This window comes from Nematolebias whitei, chromosome 7 (assembly GCF_014905685.2).
Source record: "Nematolebias whitei isolate Nwh7 chromosome 7, NemWhi1, whole genome shotgun sequence".
In the NCBI taxonomy this organism is placed as follows: domain Eukaryota; kingdom Metazoa; phylum Chordata; class Actinopteri; order Cyprinodontiformes; family Rivulidae; genus Nematolebias; species Nematolebias whitei.
The window spans coordinates 19,042,855-19,070,168 of NC_056504.1; the positions used below are offsets into that span (position 1 = coordinate 19,042,855).

General features: G+C 40.9%; 1 protein-coding gene across 1 annotated transcript in view; it reads left to right on the forward strand.

The window, feature by feature from the left end:
• LOC119412168 (neural cell adhesion molecule L1-like protein) overlaps window positions 1–26,132 on the forward strand; it is a gene marked incomplete at its 3' end in the record, with an annotated part of 88,927 nt that extends 62,795 nt beyond the window's left edge. Inside the window, 6 exon segments of the mRNA XM_037679145.1 lie at window positions 524–639; window positions 901–1,105; window positions 1,228–1,350; window positions 10,964–11,143; window positions 23,102–23,233; window positions 26,060–26,132. Coding sequence (XP_037535073.1) covers window positions 524–639; window positions 901–1,105; window positions 1,228–1,350; window positions 10,964–11,143; window positions 23,102–23,233; window positions 26,060–26,132 — 829 coding nt within the window.
• Between the last annotated feature and the right edge of the window lie 1,182 nt (window positions 26,133–27,314).

Genomic DNA, 27,314 nt, shown 5'->3' on the forward strand with positions numbered 1-27,314 from the left:
CTCTCTCTCTCTCTCTCTCTCTCTCTCTCTCTCTCTCTCTCTCTCTCACACCTAGGAACATTTTATAATTACCAATCAGTCTAACATGCATGTTTTTGGTCTGAGGAAACCAGAGTACCTAGAGAAAACCCACACATGCATGGAGAGCACATGCAAACTCCACCCAGAAATTTTCCCAGTCTGGATTTGATCTGGTGACTTTATTGCTGAGAGGCAACATCTCTACAAATTGAGCCACAACTCTGCACATAATTGACATAGTTTAATTAAAATGGCTATAACTTTCCTTTTATTTTACAGCATAAAATGACTTGTCTAGATTTCTGGCATGAAAAGCAGCAGGTGATATGCATTATTTTAAGGAATAGTAGATCATTGTGTCATAGATGTACCTGTAAAATGGTGAGCTTCAGATACAACCCACTATAGTTGTGTTCTTGTTTGGTTGATAATTAAGTAGTAATTTTAAGAACACATTTTTAAAAATACTCCAACTTATCCCAGTGTGTATTTGTTGTTGCAGTTCCCACCTCTGCACCTGATGATGTTGCCGTAGAGGTGATGAACGGCTCGGTAGTCAAGGTTACCTGGACACGAGTACACAAGGACAAGCTGCGTGGACATCTGGGAGGCTACAGGGTAATACCTCACAAAACATAGCTTTGCTTTTAGACACAGTTTAAAAGGAATGGCCCTGACCTTCCTCCTAGTGTTTGCTTCTCTCACCCTAGTCTGTCTTTGGTATTGACCAAAGACCATTGTTTTCCTTCTTACACTGTCAAACACACACCAAAAATTTTGCTACCCTTTGCTCAGTGTTCCTGCTTAAAAAAACAAAAAAAAAACATATCTGTGAAATACAAAGTTTATGTCTGTGTGTTCTTCCATCTCCTGATTCAGATAAACTGGTGGCGTCTCCGCAGTCTGGTGGACTTGAAGAAAAGCCACGGAGACAAACACACGTTGACGTTCCCTGGGGATCGAAGTCATGCCACATTGCCGGGACTGGTGCCCTTCTCCGAGTACAGCCTCATTGTCATGACCTTCAATGGGCGGGGAAACAGCCCAGGCAGCCATCCTGTGAACTTCAAAACTCCAGAGGGAGGTAGGACAGTGGAAAAACAGCACCACACATATTGATTCACAACTACTAAAGGGAACATCTAATAATAGCCAAGAAAAGTGGGTTGCTGCTTAATTTGTGTGTTTCTTTCTTTGCCCCTATAGTCCCTGTGAAAAATCCAGTTTTCAGGGTCACAGATGTGCAGAGACACTCAGTCTCACTGGCCTGGGCTCCTCCATTGGAGCCTAATGGGATCCTCACTGGGTATCTCCTTGAGTACCAACTCAGTATGTATCCTTGTGCTTTGTATACATTTTTAATTACTTCAGAAAAAAAAATGAAGATGCCGCAATAACCGTGGCCACAAATCAGTGGCATTTTATATTGCACTGTAGTGGACAGTCTGATGCTGTGTGCAGAGTTTTAAGAAAAAAAGAAAGTGTGTTTTTGGTCTGCTGGGTATTGTTCATGTCGTGATCCTCGACACAGAAAGAAAAACCATTGTGCTGCTCTAATAAGTCTGGTGTCAGGGTGTGAGGAGAGAAAATGAGTCAGAGCGAGCGTATCAGCCTGCATGTCACAATCATGTACAGTGCTGGCTCAGGCCACTTTGTCACAGTCTGCTAAGGTCCGGTTTTATTGACCCAATTATGTCGGCCAGGGATATCTTCAGCATAGCTCACAGCTCATGGGGATATCTTTACCGAATACCTCCTACACATGCACACTCTTTGCTGATCTTAAACAAAAGTCATAACAAAGATAATGACTAATGTCAAAAGTGCCTTGGTTCAGCTTTTTCCAGCTAATTGAGTCTGAGCCGGTCACTGCACTGCAGTGTTTCAGGTAAGGACATTTTTGGTGCATCACAGCAATTAAGCTGATGCATTCTTTGAAGTGAGACTTTTGCAAGGCTTTTTGATGGCAGCCATGTGTAAAATGTTGGAGATAAAGTACCCAGCTGTTGGTGAATCATCAGCGAAACAAGTGGAGTCCAAGCTGTTCACAGGCCTTGCTCATCCTCACAACTGCCTTTGATAGCATCGCATCTTTTTAAGTTGTGAAATCTGCTGTGACATTTTTATATTATTCTCTTTATTTGTGGCTTGCAGGTTTCTGCAGATCAATCATGGCACTCAAGACTGTTGTAGGGCTGTTTGTACTGCTCTGAACAGCAATGCTGTCCCACGTGGGAGTTGAAAGTGACCTTGGCTTCATTTCTTTCAGCATTGCAAAATGTTGGCTTGTTTTATGGTGCCCAAGTCCAACATTATTTGGCCCACTAGACTGAAGACTATTTGGATTGACTGTTGTTTGTAGTGAGTGCAAGAGCCAAAGTCTGCAGCTTTCAGCCTGTTCACTCTATAAGTTTGTGCTCCCAAGCTGTCAGACCCAAAATGTTTCTGAAAAAAAAAAATAGAACATAATGCCTTGATGTGATCAAGCCTTCCTGCTTGTGACTTCCTTTTTCTTCTTTATGTTGACACATTTTTAGTTCACACAGAGAACCTTACGTTTTTTCGAATGCTAACAAATTAAATGACATATAACTTTTTTTACTCTCAACACCCACTGGAACAAAAAAAAAAAAAATCTGTCATTGGAACTCTACACCATGTAGCTGAACATGTCCTCATAAGGTCAGATGGGAAGAATAAAGAACAGATATGTATGTAAAAAGCTCTCAAAACCTGTGGATATACTTGCTGGGCCTTTGTCAAGTCAGTGAGAAAATCCCAACCACGTGTCACATTAAAAAACAGGAAGAAGAACAGACGTAAAAACATTGCCATCTCAAATGTTCCTGAAGTAGCTGAGAAACTCAAAAGGATCTTCTCCAAACAAGACATCCCGGTACATTTCAAATTCAAAAGGACCCTCAGCCAGAGGCTGGTCCGCCCTAAGGACAAACAGCCAAACTCAAACTGAGCAGTGTGGTGGCTGCAGGTCAGTGCAGTGAGGAATATTCAGACCTCTGGAGGGAAGCCATCAATGTCAAGCAAGAAAAAAAAACAACTTTAAACATCCATGGATGGCTCCATCCATCCATCCATTATCTTTACCAACTTCTTCCTTTCGTATAATGGGGGTCACTGGTGCCCATGTCCAGCTATCACTGGACCTGTCCAGCTATCACTGGACCTGTCCAGAGGTGGGGGACACCCTGGACAGGTCTCCAGTCCATCACAGGGACACATAGAGACAAATGAGACAAACAACCATTCACTCTCTCACTCACATCTAGAGACAATTTAGAGTTACCAATCATCCTAACATGCATGGTCTGTGGGAGGACACCAGAGTACACAGAAAATGCATACATGGAGAAAACATACAAACTCCACCCAGAAAGGTCCCAGGCTGGGATTTTTGAACCGGCGACCTTCTCGCTGAGAGGCAAAAGCTGTACCAAATGCGCCACCGTGCCACCCCAATCTCAAATTCCACTTATTTCAAAGCTTACAGTTCAGCACTGAGATTGATACCCTACCAATCAAGTTTCCCTCTAATTCACACCTTTGGGCATGGGACCAAAACATCTCTCTTGTGAGCCAGACAAGCAAAAAGCCTACTACTCTCCATTTTGATAGACCTGTAGTTTAATCTGCTTATGGATCTAATTCACACATTCAAGCATGTGACCAGACATCACTACTGTGACTCAACTTTGTGAAAGGTGTGTAACTTAATCTGCATGTGAATTTAGTTTCTATATCTGAGCTTCGCATACAGTTATAAAAGTGTAGAACTCCACACTTCAGTTTAGAATTGAGAACGCTTCCTGGAATGGAGGCGTTCTCTAGAATAGAAATCCATCCATCCATCCATCCATTATCTTTACCCGCTTATTCCATTTTGGGTCACGGGGGTCGCTGGTGCCCATGTCCAGCAATCACTGTGCGAGGGGCGGGGTTCACCCTGGACAGGTCGCAAGTCCATCACAGGGCCACATAGAGACAAACGAGACAAACAACCATTGACTCTCCCACTCACACCTAGGGACAATTTAGAGTTACCAATTAGCCTAACATGCATGTTTTTGGTCTGTGGGAGGAAACCGGAGTACCTGGAGAAAACCTACGCTTGCACGGAGAGAACATGCAAAATCCACCCAGAAGGCCCCGGGACCGGGGTTTGAACCAAGGACCTGCTCGCTGAGAGGCAGCAGCTCTACCAGTTGTGCCACTGTGCTGCCGAATAGAAATCCAATAGTTTTATTTTTTTAACTTGTTTTTTAAATTTATGTACCATGTTCTTGATGACTGAGATCTACACCGTCATAATGTTCACAACATTCTACCTGTGCCAGCTACATGTATCTCTTGGAGTGGAGATCCATGGTATTGCCAAATTTGTATTTTTGGCACTCTGTATGCTTCTACAATTTATTTTTTTTAATCTTTTACAATACTGATGTTCAAATGCCAATAAATTAACTATATACCAATAAGTACCTAAAAGAAGCATAAACTGATTAGAAAAATGTAAACTTTTATTTTTCAAAGTACTGCTCCTCTCCTTCGATCTTCCATGTGGATTTTATGGGTTTCCATGATGTTTTTGGCATCCAGACAATAACAGAACCACTTCATAAACAAGTTTACAGATGTTTTGACATGATAATTGGCCCAAAAAGCAACAATAATAATAATTATAATTATTACTATCTCTTCTTTCATCTGCTCCTTTCTTTAGGGATTGCCACAACGAAATGACTTATAATAGGACTTGGCAATTGTTTATACGTTGGATACTCGTCCTAACACAACCACATACCACCGAGCTACCACAGCTCCTCTGTGTGGAGCAAAGAGCTGCTATATAGGGCACTCGGAAGGGCAGATGGTGGAGGTTAAGGACCTTGCTCAATGGCCCAGAAAGGGGCAAATTAGGGTTGAGGCAGGTGAGGGTGCTTTACGTTTCCCACCTACATTTTTGATTTTGTCAGTATGACGAGTCGAACCGGCGGCCTTCCAATCATAGGCCCACCTTCTCTAATCTCTGCACTACCACTCCCCCTTAAAAAAAGGCAACTATTTTTTTTTTTCATTTACCCTTTATTTATCCAGGTAGTTTCATTGAGCCACGATAACTCATTTTCAAGAGAGACCTGTTTGGGGAGCAGATGGTGGGGGTTAAGGGCCTTGCTCAGGGGCCCAGAGTGGGGTGAATGAGGGTGGAGGGAGGTGTGGGTGTTTCACCTTTTCCACCCACATTTTGATGTTGATGGTACTGGGAGGTGAACCTACGACTTTCCGATCACAAGCCCATCTTCTAACCTCTGCGCCACCACTCCCCCTAATTGTCCCCCTAAACAATAATATTTGATACTTTATTTCTTAGAAATTTATGGATTTTCATTATGGAAAATACGCAGGAACACAATTTTTAAACAAAAATTCAAAAAGTGATTTTTCCAGATCGGTAGGTAGGACTGGGACAGAACAAGACATAAAACAATTAATTCTTGTCAGCATTTCCATTTCCTTCCACAAGAAATAAAGTACTGCACATCTTTCACAGCAAAGGTCACTTCAACACCTGCTGTTTTTGTTTTGTTACAAAGAACATAAATGCCACTTCCCTACCGAATGACCTGTTTTACGTAGTGAAAAATGAGATCCTGTCACAGCAGAAACAGAAGTGAAACTCCAACAACGAAAATACTTCAGTTGTACATGCAGGACGCAACATTGTTATTAGATTAATATTAATTGCTGTTTAATGTATTACTACAGCACAAAAGTAAGAGATGCACCTTTTTGTCTGACACCTGCAAAGGAAATTGTGCTGAAACTGAAATGTCTTATTTTCAATTGGAAGGACTGAGAATAGTTTTAAGGAATATTTTTATTTTGTATCTACTGTGTACAAAACATATTACTATATGTCTGGTTTGGTCATGGAAAATCAAAAAGAGAGACTTAAACAATGATTGAATCCATAATTCAAAATTAGTCCTGAATGCTTACAAAACCAGAGTTATGTTGTTTTCCCATAATTCTGCAGTAACCATTTCTTCCATTAAAACACTAAATGGTGATATCATAGAGCTTGTAGGCACATACAAATATCTTGGTATTTGGCTGGATAAAGATCTTAATTTTAAACATCACTTTACATATCTAATTAAAAAGATTTTTTTTTTTCTGTTTTCTGTGTAGACTGAAATTATGTTACGGCTTGTAACAAGTTATTTTTATCACAGCTGGACTACGGAGACACAATCTATAGATTTACCTCCCCCGCTAACTGGAGCCCATTTACATGCTGCTCTGGGGTATATAACAGGTTCAACCTTTAGGACGCACCATTGTACTTTATATACCCTTGATGGACTCCACTCAATGTTTGAAGGAAAAACATTAGTATTTTTTAATATACAAAGCCATTTTAGGAAAATTACTATCATATATCTACTTCGAGTTCATTTCACTGCAGAACACACAGGGCCAATAGCTGGCTGCGGTTTAAGGTACCCTTTATGTGCACGGAGTCAGGAAAGATGAATTTGTCCTATTTCAAGGTTTAAGTTCAAGGTTCAAGGTTCTTTATTGTCATTCGCATCACATGTGGTACATGAGGTGGAACGAAATTGTGTATACAGGGTCCCAGTTACATGCAACAATAGCAAAAATATAAATTGTAAAAGAAACAGTACAAAGGATACAATACAATGCAATATAACTTTATTTATAAAGCACTTTAAAAACAACACCATTGGACAAAGTGATGTACACTAACACATTCAAGTAAGCTTAAAAACCATGAAATCAACTGATACCATAAAAGTAATGAACTACCCAATCATAAAACAGCAACCAGTAAAAACAATAAAACAAATAACTGGAAAACAGTAAAACAATCTAATATATATGCTGAAACGTTTTGCCTTTGATCCGGAAGGCTTCATCAGTCAAGGAAACATACAACAAAACTTTCTTCCCCCAACAGCTTACTCCAAAGTGGAACAAACCAGTTCTGCTTGTGATTAGATGGTCTCTTTGGTACGCCCCTCCTCCATTGCCGGCCCTCTTCCTTGTTGACAGTCTTGTCAATCTGGATGAAAACAACAAAGTCCATGCACAATAATCCAGGTATAAAATCCAACATTTTTCTGTTGTTTTCAACCAGTTTGACAAGACTGTCAACAAGGAAATGGGCCGGCAATGGAGGAGGGGCGTACCAAAGAGACCATTCAATCACAAGCAGAACTGGTTTGTTCCACTTTGGAGTAAGCTTTTGGGGGAAGAAAGTTTTGTTGTATGTTTCCTTGACTGATGAAGCCTTCCGGATTGAAGGCGAAACGTTTCAGCACAAAAAAAAAAGAAACTGTCCAGATGACCTGACTGAAAAATGTTGGATTTTATACCTGGATTATTGAGCATGGACTTTGGTGTTTTCAACCAGTTTGACATGACTGTCAACAAGGAAGAGGGCCGGCAATGGAGGAGGGGTGTACCAAAGAGACCATCTTATCACAAGCAGAACTGATTTGTTCCACTTTGGAGTAAGCGGTTGGGGGAAGAATCAGTTTTGTTGTGTGTTTCCTTGACTGATGAAGCCTTCCGGATCGAAGGCGAAACGTTTCAGCACAAAAAAAGAAACTGTCCAGATGACCTGACTGAAAAATGTTGGATTTTATACCTGGAGTATTCAGTATGGACTTTGTTGTTAATCTAAGATAGACGATATAAACCAAGAAATACACTAAACTAAAAAAAGCTAAACACTTAATTGTTCAGGGCAGCACGGTGGCGCAACTGGTAGAGCTGCTGCCTCTCAGCGAGCAGGTCCCTGGTTCAAATCCTGGTCTAGGGGCCTTTCTGGATGGAGTTTGCATGTTCTCTCCATGCATGCGTGGGTTTTCTCCGGGTACTCCAGTTTCCTCCCACAGGCCAAAAACATGCATGTTAGACTGAATGGTAACTCTAAATTGTTCCTAGGTGTGAGTGAGAGAGTGAATGGTTGTTTGTCTCGTTTGTCTCCATGTGTCTCTGTGATGGACTTCTGACCCATCCAGGGTGTACCCCACCCCTCGCACAGTGATTGCTGGACATGTGCACTGGCGACCCCCGTGACCCAAAATGGAAGAAGCGGGTAAAAGATAATGGATGGATGGACTTAATAGTGCAAAACAACACACTGAACAACAGCAACAAAAACAACTCAGGTTGAGTGTGTGTGAGTACGGATGGATACAGCAGCATGAAATAAATCAGCAGCATGAGATCAGCCCATATCAACAATCAAAGTGGCATTACAGTGATTTTTTAAATGTATTTATTTTTTCACTGTGATAATCCTGATTAGGGATTCATGAGTCTAACAGCCTCAGGGTAGAAGCTGTTCTTCAGTCTAGTGGTTCTACACTTTATGCTCCCACCAAATTCTGCCCGAGGGGAGCGGGGCAAAAAGTGTGTGTGCTGGGTGAGTGGGGTCTTTCATGATGCAGGTGGCCCTCTTCCTGCATCTAGAGGTGTAGATGTCTGTGGTGGTGGGGAGGCTGACTCCAATGGTCTTCTTCTTCTTTGGCCGATGGTCTTGGAATGATTTGCAGCTTAAGTTGAGGTTGGAGTATTTTACGTGCTGGCTGATATCTTTAAATCCTCCCTGACCCTGGCAACTGTTCCCATCTGCCTGAAGACCGCCAACATCATCCCAGTACCTAAGAACTCTGTAGTGACTGGTCTGAATGACTATCGGCAAGTAGCCCTCACCCCAATGGTCAGTAAATGCTTTGAAAGAATGGTCAAGGTCCACATCAAAGCTAACATCGACATTAGCGAGGACCCACACCAGTATGCGTACCGCAAGAATCAATCAACATAGAACGCCATCTCCTCTGTGGTCCACACTGCTCTCACCCACCTGGAGCAGAAGGACTCACGTCCGTATGCTCTGTGTGGACTTCACATCTGCCTTTAACACCATCAATCCCCAGACCCTAATGGACAAACTACTCACACTAGGACTAAGCCTCTCTCTGCAACTGGGTCCTGGATTTTTTAACAAACAGACCTCAATCTGTGAGGATCCACAATTTCTCCTCCTCCAAAATAAACCTCAATATTGGCACTGTCATGTTGTAAAGTTTGCAAACGATACAGAGGTGGTTGGATGCATCACAAACAACAATGAATTCAGCTACAGGCAGGAGCTTACAGGTGTGCAATGGAGAGCATCCTGTGCTCCAGCATCAACATGTGGCATGGAGGGTGCACAGCTGCATAAAGAAAAGCTTTGCAGAGAGTGGTGAAGGCTGCACAGAAGACTGTTGGAGTCAGACTCCCCACCATCACAGACATTTACACCTCCAGATGGAGGAAGAGAGTCACCTGCATCATAAATGACCCCACTCACCCAGCGCACACATTTTTTGCACTGCTCCCCTCAGACAGGAGGTTAAGGAGCATTAAGTGCAGAACCACTAGACTGAAGAACAGCTTCTACCCTGAAGCTGTTCTTCAGTCTAGTGATTCATGAATCCCTAATCAGGATAATCACTGTGAAAAAAATATAAAAGAAAAAAAAAATCACTGTAATGCCACTTGATTGTTGATATGTGCTGCTGACTATCTATGCTGCTGATCTCATGCTGCTGATTTATTTCATGCTGCTGTAGTCATTCATACTCATCTGCTCATACAGACTCATGTTTGTGCTGCTGTGTTTGGTGTATTATTTTTGTACTATTAGTGCTTAGTGTATTGTTTAATTTAGTGCTCGCATTAAGCGTGTAAATTATAGCCGAACTGAACCTATGAGAATCATGCTGTTGTTTGGTGTATGGTTTTGCACTATTAGTGACTAGTGAATATCTTAGAACTTTTAGCGTACTGTTTGGCGTTCATTTAGCGTATATCTTTAGTTTATATCTTAGATCCTTATTTACCGTTTCTTTTTACACTTTATATTTATGCTATTATTGGATGTAACTGGGACCCATCCATCCATCCATTATCTTTAACCTGAGGCGGCTGTGGCTGAGTGGTTAGAGCAGTCATTCTCCAATGCAAGAGTTGGGTGTTCGAATCCACCAGCAGCCACATGCTGAAGTGTCCCTGGGCAAGACATTGAACCCCTCATAGCCTCTGATGTGTGTTCCATCGGTGTATGAACATGATCTAAAGCACTGATTAGTCTCATTAGAATGATTTGTTCAATTAGCTTTGTAGAGATGTAGAGTGCTGTATGAATAGGTAAATGAGGACACAGGTTGTAGTGTAAAGTGCTTTGAGTGTCTTGAAATAAGATAGAAAGGCGCTATATAAGTACAGTCCATTTACCATTTACCATTTCTTGGTCATGGGGGTGGCCGGTGCCCATGTCCAGCAATCACTGTGCGAGGGACGGGGTACACCCTGGACAGGTCGCAAGTCCATCACAGGGCCACATAGAGACAAACAACCATTCACTCTCTCACTCACACCTAGGGACAATTTAGAGTTACCAATCAGCCTAACATGTATATTTTTTGGTTTGTGGGAGGAAACCGGAGTACCCGGAGAAAACCCATGCACGGAGAGAACATGCAAACTCCACCCAGAAAGGCCCCTGGACCGGGGTTTGAACCAAGGACCTGCTCGCTGAGAGGCAGCAGCTCTACCAGTTGTGCTACCTTGCTGCCCTAACTGGGACCCTGTGTACACAACTTTGTTCCACCACATGTACCACGTGTGGTGTGAATGACAATAAAAAACCTTGAATCCTTAAGACTGTTGCTATAAATGTAATGGCTTGTTTGCACCTTGCCCAGGGCATCCTTGTAAAAGAGATTAATAATCTCAATGGATTTCTTTCCTGGTAAAATAAAGGTTTAAATAATAAAGGTTTAAATAAAAAAATGTTTTCATTCCTCAAAGTAATAAACCTGTTCATTTGTACTTTTTCTATTAGTCAATGACACAGAGGAGGTGGGGCTCCTGCAGACCGTTGACATCAGCAACCCTGACACCACCAAGTGGGTCCTGCGTGACCTGGAGCCTCTGAGCAAATACAAGTTGTACCTGCGATCCTGCACCATGGTGGGCTGCGGGCCCATTGTAAGCGAGGAATTTACCACCGCTCTGGAAACAAGTGAGTACTGGATGGATTCAGAACACCAGCAAACCCGCATATCTGCTTGGAATTGTGGCTATCAGAGAATGACGCTCGCTGAGAAAGGAAGCAGAACTGTCTGGGCCCGCTTGAAGCTACATAAAGCAGCTGATAGTTGTTTCAGCATCGTAAAAATGGCTTTGAGCTACTGGGGTTCGATATTATCACAAGAAGTCAGGCTTTTTATATCTACATGTCCATAATTTTTGTGGATAAACAGTGTCATTTGGCTGTAGTGGAGGTTTTCATTTGTCACTGCCATCAGAGAACAGAGTGTTTATTGATTGCACAGAGCATGAGAAGCACAAAAACATCAGCCAAGAGAGAACAAGGATTTGAGCAGGAGGGAAAATTAAGATGTAATCACAAAAGAGTCTGTATGTTAGAAATTTGAACGAGTGTAACAAGTAATCTTTTGAAAGTTCACTTGACTCACCATAGATAGCCAGTTTCACCTGAGTGTTTGTAAATGTATTAAAGGGACACACATGGATTGCATAAATACATGTGTTGTGTTTTAAATATAAATACGCTGCCAAGAAACTGAGGGAATTATGCAGAGATTACTCAGTGTTTACTGAAAGGATCCTCGTAACCACAGAAAAATATGTAATTAGCTTTTGGCTGTGATTTATTTATAAGCCACAAAAAGGCAGTGAAAGTGGTTGCAGGTTCAGCTTTTATGTAATTACATGTCATTTTGTTGAGCTTTTCCATATGACAGAGTAACAGAACCACAAAAAAAGAGAAGAGAAATATATATTTTTTTGTTTGATTCCCTGGTTTGACATTAAAGTTGCATTGTCAAGACGAAAGTGGAAATGTTAAAGATAGCAATGTTTTCCCAAAAGAAAGTCACAATGTTGAGTTAAAAGCTGTCTTTCAAACCAGAGAAAGTGAACCTCATTGTGCTCCTGAACCCCAAATTATTTTTATTATTGCATCTATAAGTAATGGCTTATGACAGCACTTTTAAGACTTATATATAAAACCGTATGCAGGATTTTAGTCAAAATAATCTGAGGTGCAGTTTATTACTCCCACTGAAGAACTCAGAACTTTCTTCAGTTCTTCACAATGAGTTACCAACATATAAACTGAGCGTTTACCTCAAAATAGTCTCAACTTCTGAAGCCTTTGTAAATATATCCTGATGCATGCTTAATAATCCAGGTAGAAAAATCCAAAAAAGTTCGAAAACTTTTTTGGACCTTTGTAAATACCTTTTTGTTCTTAATGTAAAACAGATACTGCAGTCTGAACCACCAGGAAGTACAAGACTCTTATTGTGAAGGGCTAAAATGAGTTGTATGGCTTCCCTGCAGGTGGCACGGTGGAACAGTTGGTAGAGCTGTTGCCTTACAGCAAGAGGGTCGCCAGATCAAATCCTGGACAGAAACTTTTTCTGGGTGGAGTTTGCATGTTCTCTCCGTTCATGTGTGGGTTTTCTCCGGGTACTCTGGTTTCCTACTACAGCCCAAAAACATGCACATTCGGCTGATTGGTAACTCTAGAACCTGAAAGGAAGAAGAGTGTAAAGATAATGGATGGACTTTCCTGCAGCAGGAGTAATAAACCACATGTCAGACTGGTTCATACAAAAAGTGTGTTATTTTGTAGTTAACCCAGTAGCCTATAGTTTATCCAGCTAAGTTAAGTCAGGTCCTCTGGACTGTTTCTTGTTGTTGTTGAAACATTTTGTCTTTCATAAGACTGAGTTTGTTGTGACTCTTCGGACTGCTGAAGTCTTTTGGATGAACGACGAAACGTTTCATTAAAAAGAAACCGTCCAGAGGACCTGACTTAACTTTGTTGGATTTTTCTGTCTGGATTACTGAGCGTGAATAAGGATAGAAACACTTTGGCCAGTATAGTGTAGTCACAATCAGTAGCACAAGGGAGCTCATATCCTCCAGTTTATTCTTGAAAGAGCGTTTTTCTGTAAATAATAATAGGGCGGTCTGTGCATGAATCCAGCAGTAAATCATGGTTGGATCAGGTTCCTCACAGAAGGATTTACAAAAAACATGGAAACTAAAAACTACGGATAACTATTTAACAGAACATCACTCCAAAACTTCCAAACCTCCTATTTAATTACAAAACAGAAAAAATATGTTCCTCCTTATTATTAATACTTTGTCTGAGTGGCCCCTAATTCTCTGCCATAATTCCATTTGTGTTGGAGCGAAATTAAAATGAGTATGAAAGCTGTGTTATGCAGCTCTGCTTTCAGTCTGTGCATTGAAAATGTCAGTGTTGTTTCTTCTCATAGTCCTCTGTCTGCACTGTCATTCATGGCTAAATTGCACATTTGCTTTTTTTAAATGTAGTTTTGATCAGTTTGTCTGTGATTGTATATGTCTGTTAAGCCATGCAACACTTGTTCCCACTGTCTTTTTTTCTTCTTTTATTGTTTTTCTGCAGCTTCTTCTGTGGCTCTCACTGTTGGTCTCAGTATGTAGATTATTATTTAAGCAGAATAAAGCATGTCATACCAACACACTAACAAGATGCTCTAAAACAGCTTGTCTGATGTTTATCTTGGCAATTCTCCATGTTTCAATGTGGTCCACTTTGTTGGTATGACATGTTTTGGTATTTTTCATTATTTTAGAAGAAAATGCATGTTTCTAGTTTTATTAATGTGGACAGCTGTGCATGCTATAGCCCCAAATCTCAAATAACTGGACACATTTTATTTGTGCCTCTAAAACCATAGCTCCTCAGCTGATCATTGACCCCATCCACTGTTTGCTCTTGCCATCAACTGAGAGCACCCGGTGCCTTGTTTCATTAGAAGAATGTCAACTTTTTCACAGTAAAAGTTTGTGGCTTCTTCTCTAATAGAATTGCTAATAAGTAAGCTAATTACAAATTCACATTAATCTTGTCTCATTAGTGCCTGTAAACGAATGTTGACTTTTATCTGAGCAACAGCCGACACTCAGCTACATGTTCAAGCTCCAGCTGAGGTAATAAATTATGTTTATAGAGCCCAACTGGGGGGAGCACCAGCAGACATTTAAAAACAGGAAGTTAATTTGCTCTTTAGTAAAAATCACTCAGGTAAATGTAGTTTTAAATAGTAGATGTGTAGTGACTAATGTTAGTTGAGAATCGTATGTGTGCTAACATTAGAAGCTAGCTTCCGAGCTCTGGTTTGAAATGATAACCACAAGATTTGTGTTTCTTTTTAGGCAAGTCAGCTTCCGTCTCACCTCCAAGCACTCCAAAGTCCCGCCTGACCAAACCCACTCGTTCCAACATAGGTAGAGCTGCAGATCCTACCATCACAACTAGCACAAAACCACACAGAAAATACCAGTTAAAATGCAAAATAAGAAAGAAAATACATCCTTGTTGTGATGGTTGCCCGGGCCTTTGTGTTTATTGGTTTAAAGCAAGTAATTAATCTTTTTTTTTTCAGGTTTTTAAAATTATTATTTTTTTAAATTACTATTAGCAAGATTTAATATCTTTGGTGTACCACAGGGAAATCAAGATCTATATCTCTCTGAAGCAGTGTGGCTGCAGAGAACAGGACAAATATGTCTAATTGTAAGTGATTGATTTGTTGGGCTCCAGCGCAGCCTGGTTACAGCAATTTATTGACCCAACAGTCACCTGAGATTTCCATAAATATTCAAAAGGGTAAACAGCAACACGGCTCGGGGAAAAGAAGCTGACGGACATCTTAGCTGAGAGGAATCTTTCCGGTGTGCGATGGTGTGAGCTCATACTGGGAGGGTAATATTTCCAGAATAAATAGATAAGTGGAACCTGATGAAGGCTCTTATTTTGAAATATTTTCCAGCCCTTTTTCCCCCCAAAGTTTTCTGACTTTGAAAGGGCGTCTTCCAGGGCACCTGCTCCCTGCTGGTTGAGCAGCTGCTCTATGCAGCGTTTAATAGCAGGCTGAGGAAATGTGACAAATCACAGCAGCCATCTCAGGGATATTTTTAGTTCAGTCTATACCAGACAAAATCATCACACATTTTCAGTGACTGGAATTACCATAGTCACCCACTAATCCATCAGTATTAGTGTGGGAGTGTCAGTGTAGTGGTTGATGTGGACAGCCCAGACACAGGTGTCTTTGTGAACCCAATTATCACTTGAGCTGGAGACAGAGTGAAAGATCTGCATGTGCTTGTCCTGCTGAAAGCAGGTGGGTTGTACTGCAGTGACCACCATAACAGGCTGCTGGTAAAACACGTTTTCCATGCTCATCATCCAGATCACTCATGAAATAAACACATTTCATTATATATGAGAATTAAAGGGATACATCATTTAATTTGTAGTCAGAGAAAGGTTAAGTGGAACATCAACCCTCCATGAAAATATGATTAATGAAGACACTCTTTATTACAAAGCCATGAAAAAAAATTATAAAGCAACTCAAACCATGGTGTCTACTGAAAACACTAATCCACCCTGTGTGTCTTTTTTTTTCTTCATTAAAATAAATTCCCAACATAAATAAAACTACTGAACTGACCAGAAAAGCATAATTCTACAATATTTCTAACGTTTAGGTATGGTTTTATGTCAAAACATCTTTTTTAACCTTCCTACTATGTTAGGGTCTGTAGTGACCCATTTTAAATTTTAAATCATGATACTGTCTTTTAAATAATTTTTTTTGCATCAAGGCTTTTTGACTTTGTCTGGAACCTTTATTTAAATTAAAAAAATATATATTTTTTTTCACTAAATTTAATTTTTATTTTTTATAGAACAACACGCACTTGCCGCGCTGGGGTCATTTGTGACCCAGTTATGGTATAAGACTATCAACCAATAATCAGTGTCAAAACTGAAATCATAAACACACTGTGACCTCACTAACTTTGTCATACATATGTTAGGGCCTTCTGTTTTTACCTGTTTGTCTACTTCACTGACCAAAACATCCCCATTTATCCGTACTACTTTTATTGATAAGTCCCTCATACTCTGCTCCCAAAAACTGAAAAAGTTCATCCAGCTGTAGATGCAGAGACATGTTGAGGCATGCCCATGTAGAGATAAGCCTACCTGGATAGCCATGCCCATCTTGATAGGCAGACCTAGATAGACACACCCACCTGGGTGTGTCTCTACATGGGCATGTAGAGACATGTAGAAACAGACACTCCATTTTACCTAGAGCTTGGCTGCATACCAAAATGAAGAGAAGATTCACAGTACAAGAAGCTCTAGATCACATCCTTGCTGAAAATGATGCAGAGGACACACCTAGTGACACAGATGAGCCAGTTTCTGAGGAGGACGATGCTATTGAATATGAATCAGAGTACACAGACTCGTCGGATGAGGAGGGCACAGGTGCTGAAGCTGCTCCTGTAATTGAAACCTATAAATCCAAAAAGGGTAACATCACTTGGAGTGCGATTCCTCCTGTTTCACATGGCAGGGAAGCTGCTGAAAATGTTATGAAGATGACCCCTGGGATTACAAGGTTTGCTGTGACACGAGTAAGTGACATCAAGACATGCTTTGATTTGTTTATGCCATAGTCACTAAAGAAAGTCATCATTGCTATGACAAACCTCGAAGGGAAAAAAGTTCACGGTGACACTTGGAAAGACATTGATGAGGAGTGCCTGGATGCTTTTATTGGTGTTCTTCTTCTCGCTGGCGTGTACAGATCCAGCAATGAGGCCCTTACTAGTCTCTGGGATGTGTCCACAGGCAGGAGTATTTTCCGCGCAACAATGTCACTTCAGACCTTTCAAATGATCTCAAGAGTCCTCAGATTTGACAACAGAGATACTAGAGCACGGTCTGACAAGCTTGCTCCCATCAAAGACGTCTGGGATAGATGGGTGAAGCTCCTTCCACTGATGTTCAACCCAGGACCAGAGGTGACAGTGGATGAGCGTCTTCTCCCTTTCCGTGGAAAATGCCCCTTCCGGCAATACATGCCCAGTAAGCCAGGCAAATATGGCATAAAAATCTGGGCAGCCTGTGATGCGAAAACCAGCTATGCCTGGAATCTACAGATTTACACAGGCAAACTTGCAGCTGGCATCCCTGAGAAGAATCAAGGAAAACGGGTAATCCTTGATATGACTACTGGACTGCGGGGTCACAATATCACGTGTGACAATTTCTTCACCAGCTATGATTTTGGACAAGAACTTCTCAAGAGGAAACTTACCATGGTGGGCACAATAAGAAAAAACAAACCTGAGCTGCCCCTTGAAATTTTGCAGGTGAAAGACAGGGCTCCACTGTCTTCAAAATTTGCTTTTACAGAAACCACCAGTGTTGTTTCATACTGTCCCAAAAAGAACCGGAGTGTGGTACTTATGTCCACTCTTCACAAAGATGCAGCTGTGTCAACAAGAAGTGACAAAAAGCCTGAAATCATCCTGGACTACAATAAAAACAAATGAGGAGTGGACACCCTGGACAAGCTGACTGCCACCTACACTTGCCAGCGAATGACCAGGAGATGGCCAATGGTTGTATTTTACAACATCCTAGATGTGTCTGCATACAATGCATTTGTCTTGTGGACCCAGATTGACTTGGGGTGGAACGCCAAAAAAACCCACAAGCGGAGATTGTTCCTTCAGGGATGTTCCTTTAGAGATGTGTTCTAATACTTCTTAAAAAAACACTGTTTTGAGGGCATTTTTTGGCTGATTTAAGACGGGTCACAACTGACCCGTTCACATCATAAGTGCGTGTGGGATCTCGCCCCGCTAGGAAGGTTAAACAAGTCTACAATAAACAACCAAAAAAGTCAGTTTAAATAAAAAGAGCAGGATGTGAGAATAGAATATAGAGATTCAATAAATGTAAATGCTTTGAAATGAAGACAACGCAGTCCTGTAAGTCAACGTTTTGTGAGCTTTTGTGCATCGATTGAGAAGCTTCTGGAAAGAGTTGCAGAGAGACTGCAGTGATTACAATCTGCAAACATTGATTGGCTTGTTGCATTAATGTCCAGCAATGATTGAGCTGATTAAGTTATGTGCATTAATACAGGTTACAAACTATAAAAAATGATTTTGAATAAAGTTATGATTAAAATGATCTAAACTTTACCTTTGGCATGATGTATAAACAAAAGAGGTCATAATAAAAATGGTTTAGGATGTTCACCTGATCTCTGTCAAGAAATGCAACGTTTTGTAATAATTGTGTCATTTGAGCCATGTAAACAATGAAATTGTTCAATAATATTTAAATAACATAATTTACTGAGAAGTTTAAGAAAGGACAACTATTTTTACTGTAAATTTAAGCTCCTTTAGTCATATATAAATAATTGATTTAGATTGTTTAAAGTTTTAAACATGCAAATTATTTAATTAGTTATTAGTTAAACACGAAGGGTTTGTTTTTCCAGTGCAGGTAAAATCTCTGAGTATTATGAATAGAAACCTACAGACAACAGTTTCCAGTTTAAACACAGATTAACTCTTCAACAGTGATATGCTCTGGATTACACCATCTGTTGTTTACAAGGACCCCCTTCTCCTTATTTGTGTGCTCAGTGTGCAGTCTGAGCAGATGCTAGTCAGAAATATTTTTCTTCTACTTTTGGCAGCTCTCTTCGTCAGGGGTCACCACAGTGAGCGAACTCGCACAAAGATTGTGCAGTTCTTTCACGCAGGTTGTCCTTCCTGGTCAGGGGTTAATTTGAGCCGGATCATGCCAGAACAAGATCTAGGAACTCTCATTTTGACAGGGTGCGTTCTGGCAACTGTTTGCTTGGATCCGGCAACTCAAATCTCCGCCCCTAAAAGTCCAAAGTCATTGCACATTTTTATTTTGATTATTTATTAAGAAAACAACAAGAGGAGACGTTGTCCAATCTGTGGAGTGGATTTTCCAGATGCAGCACGCGCAGCAGCTCGCTAACACGCTCCTGCCCAGGCTGAAAGGAGCAGCCACTGGAGGGGTGGGGGTGATGGAGTGACAGGATGGTCACATTTATGCACGGCGGTGCTGCACGGAGCCCCTTGCCTGTGGAGCTGGTCTGCAGCCGCTCAGGGTGGATGCTTGAGTATGAAGTCTGAACCCTCTGCGGACAGTGCACGTCGAGTCCGCGCAGAAACTTTTACGTACATAAGTAAATACTTGATACAATAACTATATTAGAGTAGCCTGACCAACCCCCCCCCCCCCCCCATCGACAACTGTCAGCACTAAGCTAACGACGCGCAATACAGAGGCACTAGGTGAAATGCTACAGATGTAGCGGCGCTCCACTTCTCTAACGCATCCTACAAAAAACCCACCTCGGTCAACAACTGCTGGCACTAATGTAGCGCTAAGCTAGCATGCAACACAGAGGTGTCTCCCCCTTCTCCCCCTGCCTCGTAGACAAAAACCACTCAGAGATTAGTTCTCTGCCAAGGCAAGTGACCTCGGGGAAACACTGCATGCGATGTGGTGAGTTGTTGTAGGTAATCAGGAAAACCTGGAGTGGACTTTTAATTGTTTGAGTATTCTCCTATTAATCAAGTGGAATGGATTTGTTCACAAAGAAATAGGGACAGCACTGGGTGAACTAATATTTAATGGTAAATGTGTGTGTGTGTTTGTGTGTGTGTGTGTGTGGGGGGGGGGGGGGGCGTCCCCTTCACATTTAATTGTTGCGATGCCTATGCTTTGTACCCAAGGTGGGTATAAAGTGAGTGGGCTGAGGATGTGGATGAAGAGTGCTGATAAATAATGTGCACAGCATAGACTGCAGCTTTTCAAGCCGTGCACACAAAAATAAGTTAAAAAGATGGCAACTCAGTCACAACCACACAGCTTGCTGCTGACTCCTTAACTAACCTTTATTTATCCAGGCAAATCCCTTGGACATCACATTTCTGAACATGCATGATTTTGGACTTCAGAAGGAAACCCACACAAATATGAGGAGAACATACAAACTCCACACAGAAAGACCACAAGTCCAAATAATTGGTCCCAGGACTTTCTTGTTGTGAGGCAACAGTGCTAACCACTAAGCCGTTCCGTTATGCTGTCCACTTGGTTACAAATGCCAGCGGCTTCGGATGTTATCAGGTCATTAAATGGCCGTTATTAGTTGTTATCATTCCCATATGTAGCAGTCAGACTGTCCCTCCTACCTCCTACTAGATTTAAAGGTACAGTATTATCGTTATTATCGCTGATAATAGGCAGCGTTGCACGGGGGTAAACCGGGAAGTGTTTTTTTTTTTTTTTTCAGCTTATGTAACCCTTTTCCTAAACCTAACTTTACACCTGACCCAGAGGAACAACCTTAAACTTAACCCCCTTACCCATGTGCCTAAACCTAACCAAGACCCTAAACCTAACCCCCAGACCCTTTACTCTAAGGCTCTATTTACACGGACACGATGGGGGGAAACGTGGATTTTTTTCGTATGTTAATTAGAGGAAAAGATTTGCATTGACACGGTCACATTTTGGGTTTACATGCATCTGGAGGATTCCCCCACGCACTCCTGAATCCGCTGTAGTTACCATGCCAGGTCATTAGATGGCGCTGTGAATTTTGTACCTTCACCTAATGCGCATGCGTGCTGCCTCGGCACGTTGTTTTCCTCTGGGCTAATCAGCTAACAACAACGTAACGACAAGTTAAAGGTGGATTCTGGAAAAGAGTCGACAGATTTGACGCCAAGCGGGACCGCTTCGTCTAACAGCTCCACACCGGTCGCTGAGTGGATCAGAACCGAGTCGGCTATGTCGGACTTTACTCCATGATAATCAGTAGCTGTTTTACAGTTAGCTTGTTGTTTACTTCGGTTACAAAACAACCAACTGAGTTTTTATTTTTCACTGAAAGTAGAAGAAGCTGTCCTCCCACCAGATTCTGAACGAGGCCCAGATGAACTGCAGGAGGACGTCGAAGAGAGATGTTGATTAACTATTTATTTAAAATTCCCCTCAGTTCTTTTATTCAATCCATTCAAGTTCAGTTAACGTGTTTTAGTAGTGTGTTCAGTTTAATTATCAGTGTCTGTGACATACAGTTTGTGGTGTTGAATAAATAAATAAAAATTAAACTTGATGTCTTCATTTTCAATTTTAGTGTTCACACTACATGTTTAGCATCATTTTAAATTTGAATTACATAATATCCAGATAGCTTCAATTAGCTCAGAGCTTCTTATATTTCACACTAACATAAATACTGTTTATTATAATTAAACTGTTATTATTTAGCACATTTAGTATGTTATAGTGCAGCGCGACGTGTGCACGTGCCATGTTCTATAAACAGCGACATTAGAACTGGATCTGACTGTGTCTCTTCCAACACAGATGTCGGTCACAGCACCTGGAATATGACGTAGATTAATTACGAGATTAAAAATATATTCCATCAGTCGTAGTTCTGAAAGCACTGTCCGCCGCCATGTTGATAGAAATATAGCGTCTGTCCACGCGAGCGTGTGCCCATGTGGTTTAACACAAAGCCTCAGCGGGAGATGTTTACATTAACAGCAGCGGGTCAGCGAAAAACCTCCACTCTGGAAGGTGGGTTCAGAAACCTCCGGATTCAAAGAGGGGGGCCACTGGTGTCGTGTAAATGATCAGCAGAACCACAGAGAGAAACCTGTGGATGCACTCAAAATACGCGCCGTGTAAACGGCCCCTAAACCTAACCACGTGAGCCTATTATGAGCGCTAACAATGCTAACAACATAGCCTATTATCATCGATAACAACGCTAACGATGAACCTTTAAACCCACTAGGAGGTACAGGAGGTGCAGTCTGACCACTACATATGGAGATGATAACAACCATTTAATGGCTGATAACAGCTGCTCAAATTTATTTATTTATTTATTTATGCAAGTTTTAGTCCCCAGCTTAAGCAGTCCCTGCTCAGTGAGGCACTACCTTAAGGTTCCACCTGTGGCTCCATCTCCATATCAATTCTTGTTTTATACAGTAAAGATAAACAGATGGACCTTTCATTTAAACCTTGCTAAAAGAAGAGCATTCCTTCCTCTTTCCATAACAACAAGCAGCATCTCACAGCACAGAAACTCCTCAACGCTCCACTGCAGTTTCCATCTACTTTAACCTTTACTAACCTTTCTCCACCATTCTCCTCTTTTTCTTCATCCTGCCTCATTACTCCATCAGTCCCGGCCCTGGTGAATGTCAGCTTGGCTGTTAGCAGCAGCTTTGCAAATATCAGCTGGATGTCTGGAGGAGAGCGGCCAGAGTTTTACATAGCATATATGAACAAACGTAAGCCCTTCTGACCTCTTTTTTTCCTCCAGTTTATGATTATAATAGAGTAGAGCAGAGCAGTGTGTGTATCCTCTAGGTCTTTGTGATTCCTTGAGAGCTCCATCTGTTCTGCTTTAGTGTGTTTCCACGAGTGCTGAGCATAATCCTGACCATCACCCCTCTGCGCAGGTGAGGGTCACTGGAAGATATCAGAGACCCTAAACTCTTCTTTGACTTTCTACATCATTGACGGACTCGAACCTGAGACTGTGTACATTGTGCGGCTCATTCAAAACAGCGGGATTGATATGTCTATTATTTTTGAAGAGGTTTTCACGACCCCGTCTACAGGTGAGAAGGGACACTGAGACAAATAGAAAAGGAATAGTAAAGTAGACGATCGACCTCCCGTTGAAAATAATTTAGCTGCTCCCGGAGCGTCCTTGAGCTGCAACTCAAGCCAGAGCATGTGGTCCTTTCTGGTGTCACTGGAATCTAATTTGACTCGCTAAGAGGAATTACATTTGTTCAGCGTTCCTTGCTTGATTAATTAGACAAGCAGGATTAGCTGTTTAATATTAATACTGGAGTGCTTCCATCAGCAGTGCCCTGACACCGCCAGCCTGTGCATCAGATAAGCTTTGTCAATGTAAACATTCAATCAAGTCTCCTGATGAAAAGGCCAAGGCGAGTCAAAGTCACAGAGTTTTGTTCTCCTCAGGTCTGGCCAGCGTCCACCACGGAATATCCACCCAGGGCTGGTTTATTGGCCTGATGTGTGCCATCGCTCTTCTCACACTCATTGTCTTGATCGCCTGCTTTGTCAACAGAAATAAAGGAGGGAAATATTCTGGTGGGTACTCACAAACACACACATCATCATCTTGTTTGAATACAAATTGCCAACTAAAGCTTCATTTTAATTCCATTTGGCTGTTAATGTGAAAATGATGATCAGTCATTCCCGAAGATATTATAAGAATATGTAAGACCATTTTTTCCAGACCACAAAGCTTTTTTTTTTTATCCAATGTAAAATAAACAGCTGCCTTGGTTGTAAAATTAGCTTCTTTTTTTTTTTCTGGATATTCTACATTTGAAATGTGTATGTTTGAGGACGTGTGTTAAAGAGTACAGTGTAAGCAAAGTGCAGGCCGCAGCAAGATAAAAATGCAAATCCTGCACTTGAGGTGGCTCTAAAAAGGAATGATGACACAAGCTCTGTGGTATCTGAGTGTTTGTTGTTCCTCTTATAGGAGGAAAGAGAGTCCTTATCAGCTTTATTATTCACAGCTAATGGCCATCAGGTTGTTGTCGCTTCACTAGTCAGCAGGAAAAAATGAGAGAGACAGCTTTGTGTGTCCTCATTAAGCTCCCATTAACAGTTCTAACAACATTTTCTGTCTGTTCTTTGAGGCCCCGTCTGCAAGGACTTTATTATTATCATTTTTTGTGAATATGTAAAAGTTTTTATTGCTTCAGCTTTGCATCCACATAGGAACTGTATTTTAGGAGCCCCTAAATGATACTTTTTAAAAGCTAAGTTCCATAGTGACAAAACACTTAAATGCAATCCTCTCGTTTGTGTGTGGACTTTAAAACTGCAACCCTTTTAAGACAGTGATGTTAGAGACACAGTTCCTACCTAACCTTTGACCCCAAGCATGACAAGTAAATACAGATGACATGCTTATATTTATGTTGCAGACGCTAGTATCATTCCGTATTACTGTATTTCAGCGAACAGACAAAACTGAACAATTGACACTGCCTTAAATAGAACAGAGCATGAAGCACTTATTACCAATTGATCTAAGCCTAACAAGGCTTTATCAATTTATTGAAGTGTCTACAATACGATAACAAACATTGTAGAAATTTGAACATATACGTTAAGCATCCATCTAAAAAAGGCAGACACGTTTATGAAAAAATTTACCCCAATATCCTGACATTCTTTGAAGATCATTCCTCCTGCTGTCCCTCACTATATTCTGTGCCTGAATTACCGTAATTTCCGGTCTATAAGCTGCTACTTTGTCCACACACTTTGAACACCGCAGCTTAAACAGTGCTGCGGCTAATTTATGTTGTTTTTTTTGACGAGCTAACGAGCGTCATGCTGCTAAAATTAACTTTGTCACACCCGGGTGCTCACATGGCTGCCTAATACACGTCTCTCTTAGGGAGTGGGTTCTCATGACTCAAAGAGACTACCTGTATATATAAAGGTTTAAAAAAATCTGACCAGTGAAATTACTGAACAGATCACAATGGACCAATTTTCATTGGTCCACTGGGGAGCGGGGAAAACTTATTTTCACCCCCTCTCCATTCTCTCCTCCCCTCCTCATCCCTACGGGAGTATCTCCCCTCATTGTACACAAAGAAGTATTTACAGCCACTCGAAATAAGTGTGAATCTCAAATCAAATCGCGACTTTTCCTCGAGACAAAAGTGATGTTGAGAGCGACAATGAAAGAGAGACTGAGGACGTGTGGGATGACATTTTTCTGAGGATGTTCAATTCTGATACTGAAGAAGATGACTTTAGTGGTTTTACTGTTCAGAAAAAAAAAAGTTTTCTGTATGTATTTGTGTATGTATGTATTTATTTAAAAGTTTTAAAAAATCTTTCTGTGTATATATCTTATGTTACAATATGGACACATGCGGCTTATACAAAAGTGTGGCCTATATATGTACTTTAAAAAAAAAAAATAATTAAGTGGCCACGGCTTATATTCAGGTGCGCTCAATAGTCTGGAAATTACGGTAATCTGTAATGTTCAGCATCTGGACTGACACAACGTCCAGTCAAAACTGTCTTGCACATTTTGGTTTTGCAGTTAAACAGCAAAATGACTCAAAGTAGAAGTTTAAAAAAAATAATAATAATTCTTCATGTTGCACGTACAGTTCAAACCATGGACTTTATAGTAAAATACATACAGTCTATAGTTTGTGGATGTGCAAGTTTTATGTTCATGCTCTGAGTTGTATTTCCTGTTTTTGGTGTTTTTTTTGTTTCAGCATTACAGTGCCACATTTTTGGTTGTTTTCTGTGTTTCCATGTGAACAAAAACATTTCTAGAAATTATGCCATGTTTACCAGGATGGTTTTAAAAACAAAACAAACAAAAAAAAAATCAACCATTCCATGTGGACAAGGCCTGAACTGAATTATTTTTTGTATATGTCATTTCACATTTCTATCATTCCTATAATGACATGACCATTTCTCTAAAATATGCTAACTAAAGCTTCAAACAAAGTTGTTTGTGTAAAATTCTGAAATCGGTGACAATCTTTTTGAAATGCTGGCAGGAAGCCAAGATGGTGTAGAGGCAGGGCAGCCGACTCGGGACCTGAAAGTCCCAGTATCAATCCCCTGACATTGCACATCTCGTGGTGTCTCTGAGCAGCACACCCTATCCCCAAATGCTTCCAGGGTGCCTTTAATAGCTGCCCACTGCACCACCTGACGGTGGATGGGTTAAATGCAGAGAGACAATTTTGCCATTGTATGGGAAAATACAATGAGGACAATACATAACATGTTATTATTATTATTAATAGTTCAAGTGGAAGACATTAGTTAGAATTATTCAGAGTAGTTGCTTACTTCCAGTCATCTCTTCTGGACATCTCTGATCTCTCCTCTTCTTTTTGTGAGCAGTTAAAGAAAAAGAAGATCTTCATCCAGATGTGGAGTCCCAAGGCATGAACGACGACACATTCTGTGAATACAGGTAAGAAAACACTGCCTCACTGCTAGTGAGTGTATGGATTTCTCATCCTTTTTTCCATCTTCTCACAGTAATTCTCTGCCTTTTTCCTCTCACTGAAAAAGCCTTCCCGGTACCCAAAAGGTTCACGAGGAGCCTCACACCTCTTCAGACGACATTTGATGGACTGAGTAATTGCATAGTATGTGATGAACAAAGATAGTGAACTGTTTACACCTCGTCAGAGTAGTTGTTCTTAGATTAAGTGTTATGTCATTAAAGTAAAGTAGCTGAAATGCAGTCACGGTGCTGCTCAAATGTTACCATTTTCTGTGCGGATGGAGCTGAAATCGGGCTGCCCAGCACCCGGCAAGAAGCTGAAAGCAATCAGTGTAATTGAATGCAGCTCATCTCCAGGGCAGTAATATCAGGGCACGTCTCATTAATCCTTTAGTGGTCCTATTCATAACAGTCTACCACAGTGTGAGTCCCAGTCTAATCCTCCAATCAGTGGGATCTGCTCCACACAACAAATGCTGATGTGATGAAGTTTAAAGTGGCTCAGTATGACAGCATTTATATTTGATCATCTTCACTTCAGGAGCCTGTTGCATTCTCCTTAGAAAATTTGTTGGATTTTTATCAACTATTACCAAGTTTCAAATTAGTGGTTTGCTTCTATTGGTACAACCAATAAGGGTAAAAATGTTGTAAAGTAACATCCTTTTATTCATAGAAAACCTAAAGTAAGCCAGGTGCAGCATTATGTGGTAAAGTTATGCAAATATGATTTATTGCAAATAGTTTATTTTTTTTTTACAATGCACATCTTTGTAAAGGAAGTTTAAAATGACTGACAGCACTAAGTCTAACTTCTCACACAGTGTGAACAAAAGAATAATGGGTAATTGTTTAGTACCCTAGTTTGTGACCATGAAGTATTTACTGAATGTAGATCTGTGTTTAAGTATAATACTGGTAGTAAGACTGACCATGTGGATATAAAGATGTATAGCTGTATTTAGTATTTACTATATAATCACGATATTGTTAGTATTTAGGACTTTTAAGACAAAGGTTTTGTCCACAGCTACGACATATGCAGCCTGGTTTATCTGATCAGAGGCAAACAGTATAAGTGTTAGAGTAAAAAGACTCCTCAAAGGCCAATACGATTAGATTTCAGTGACTTTTGTTAATATCAAA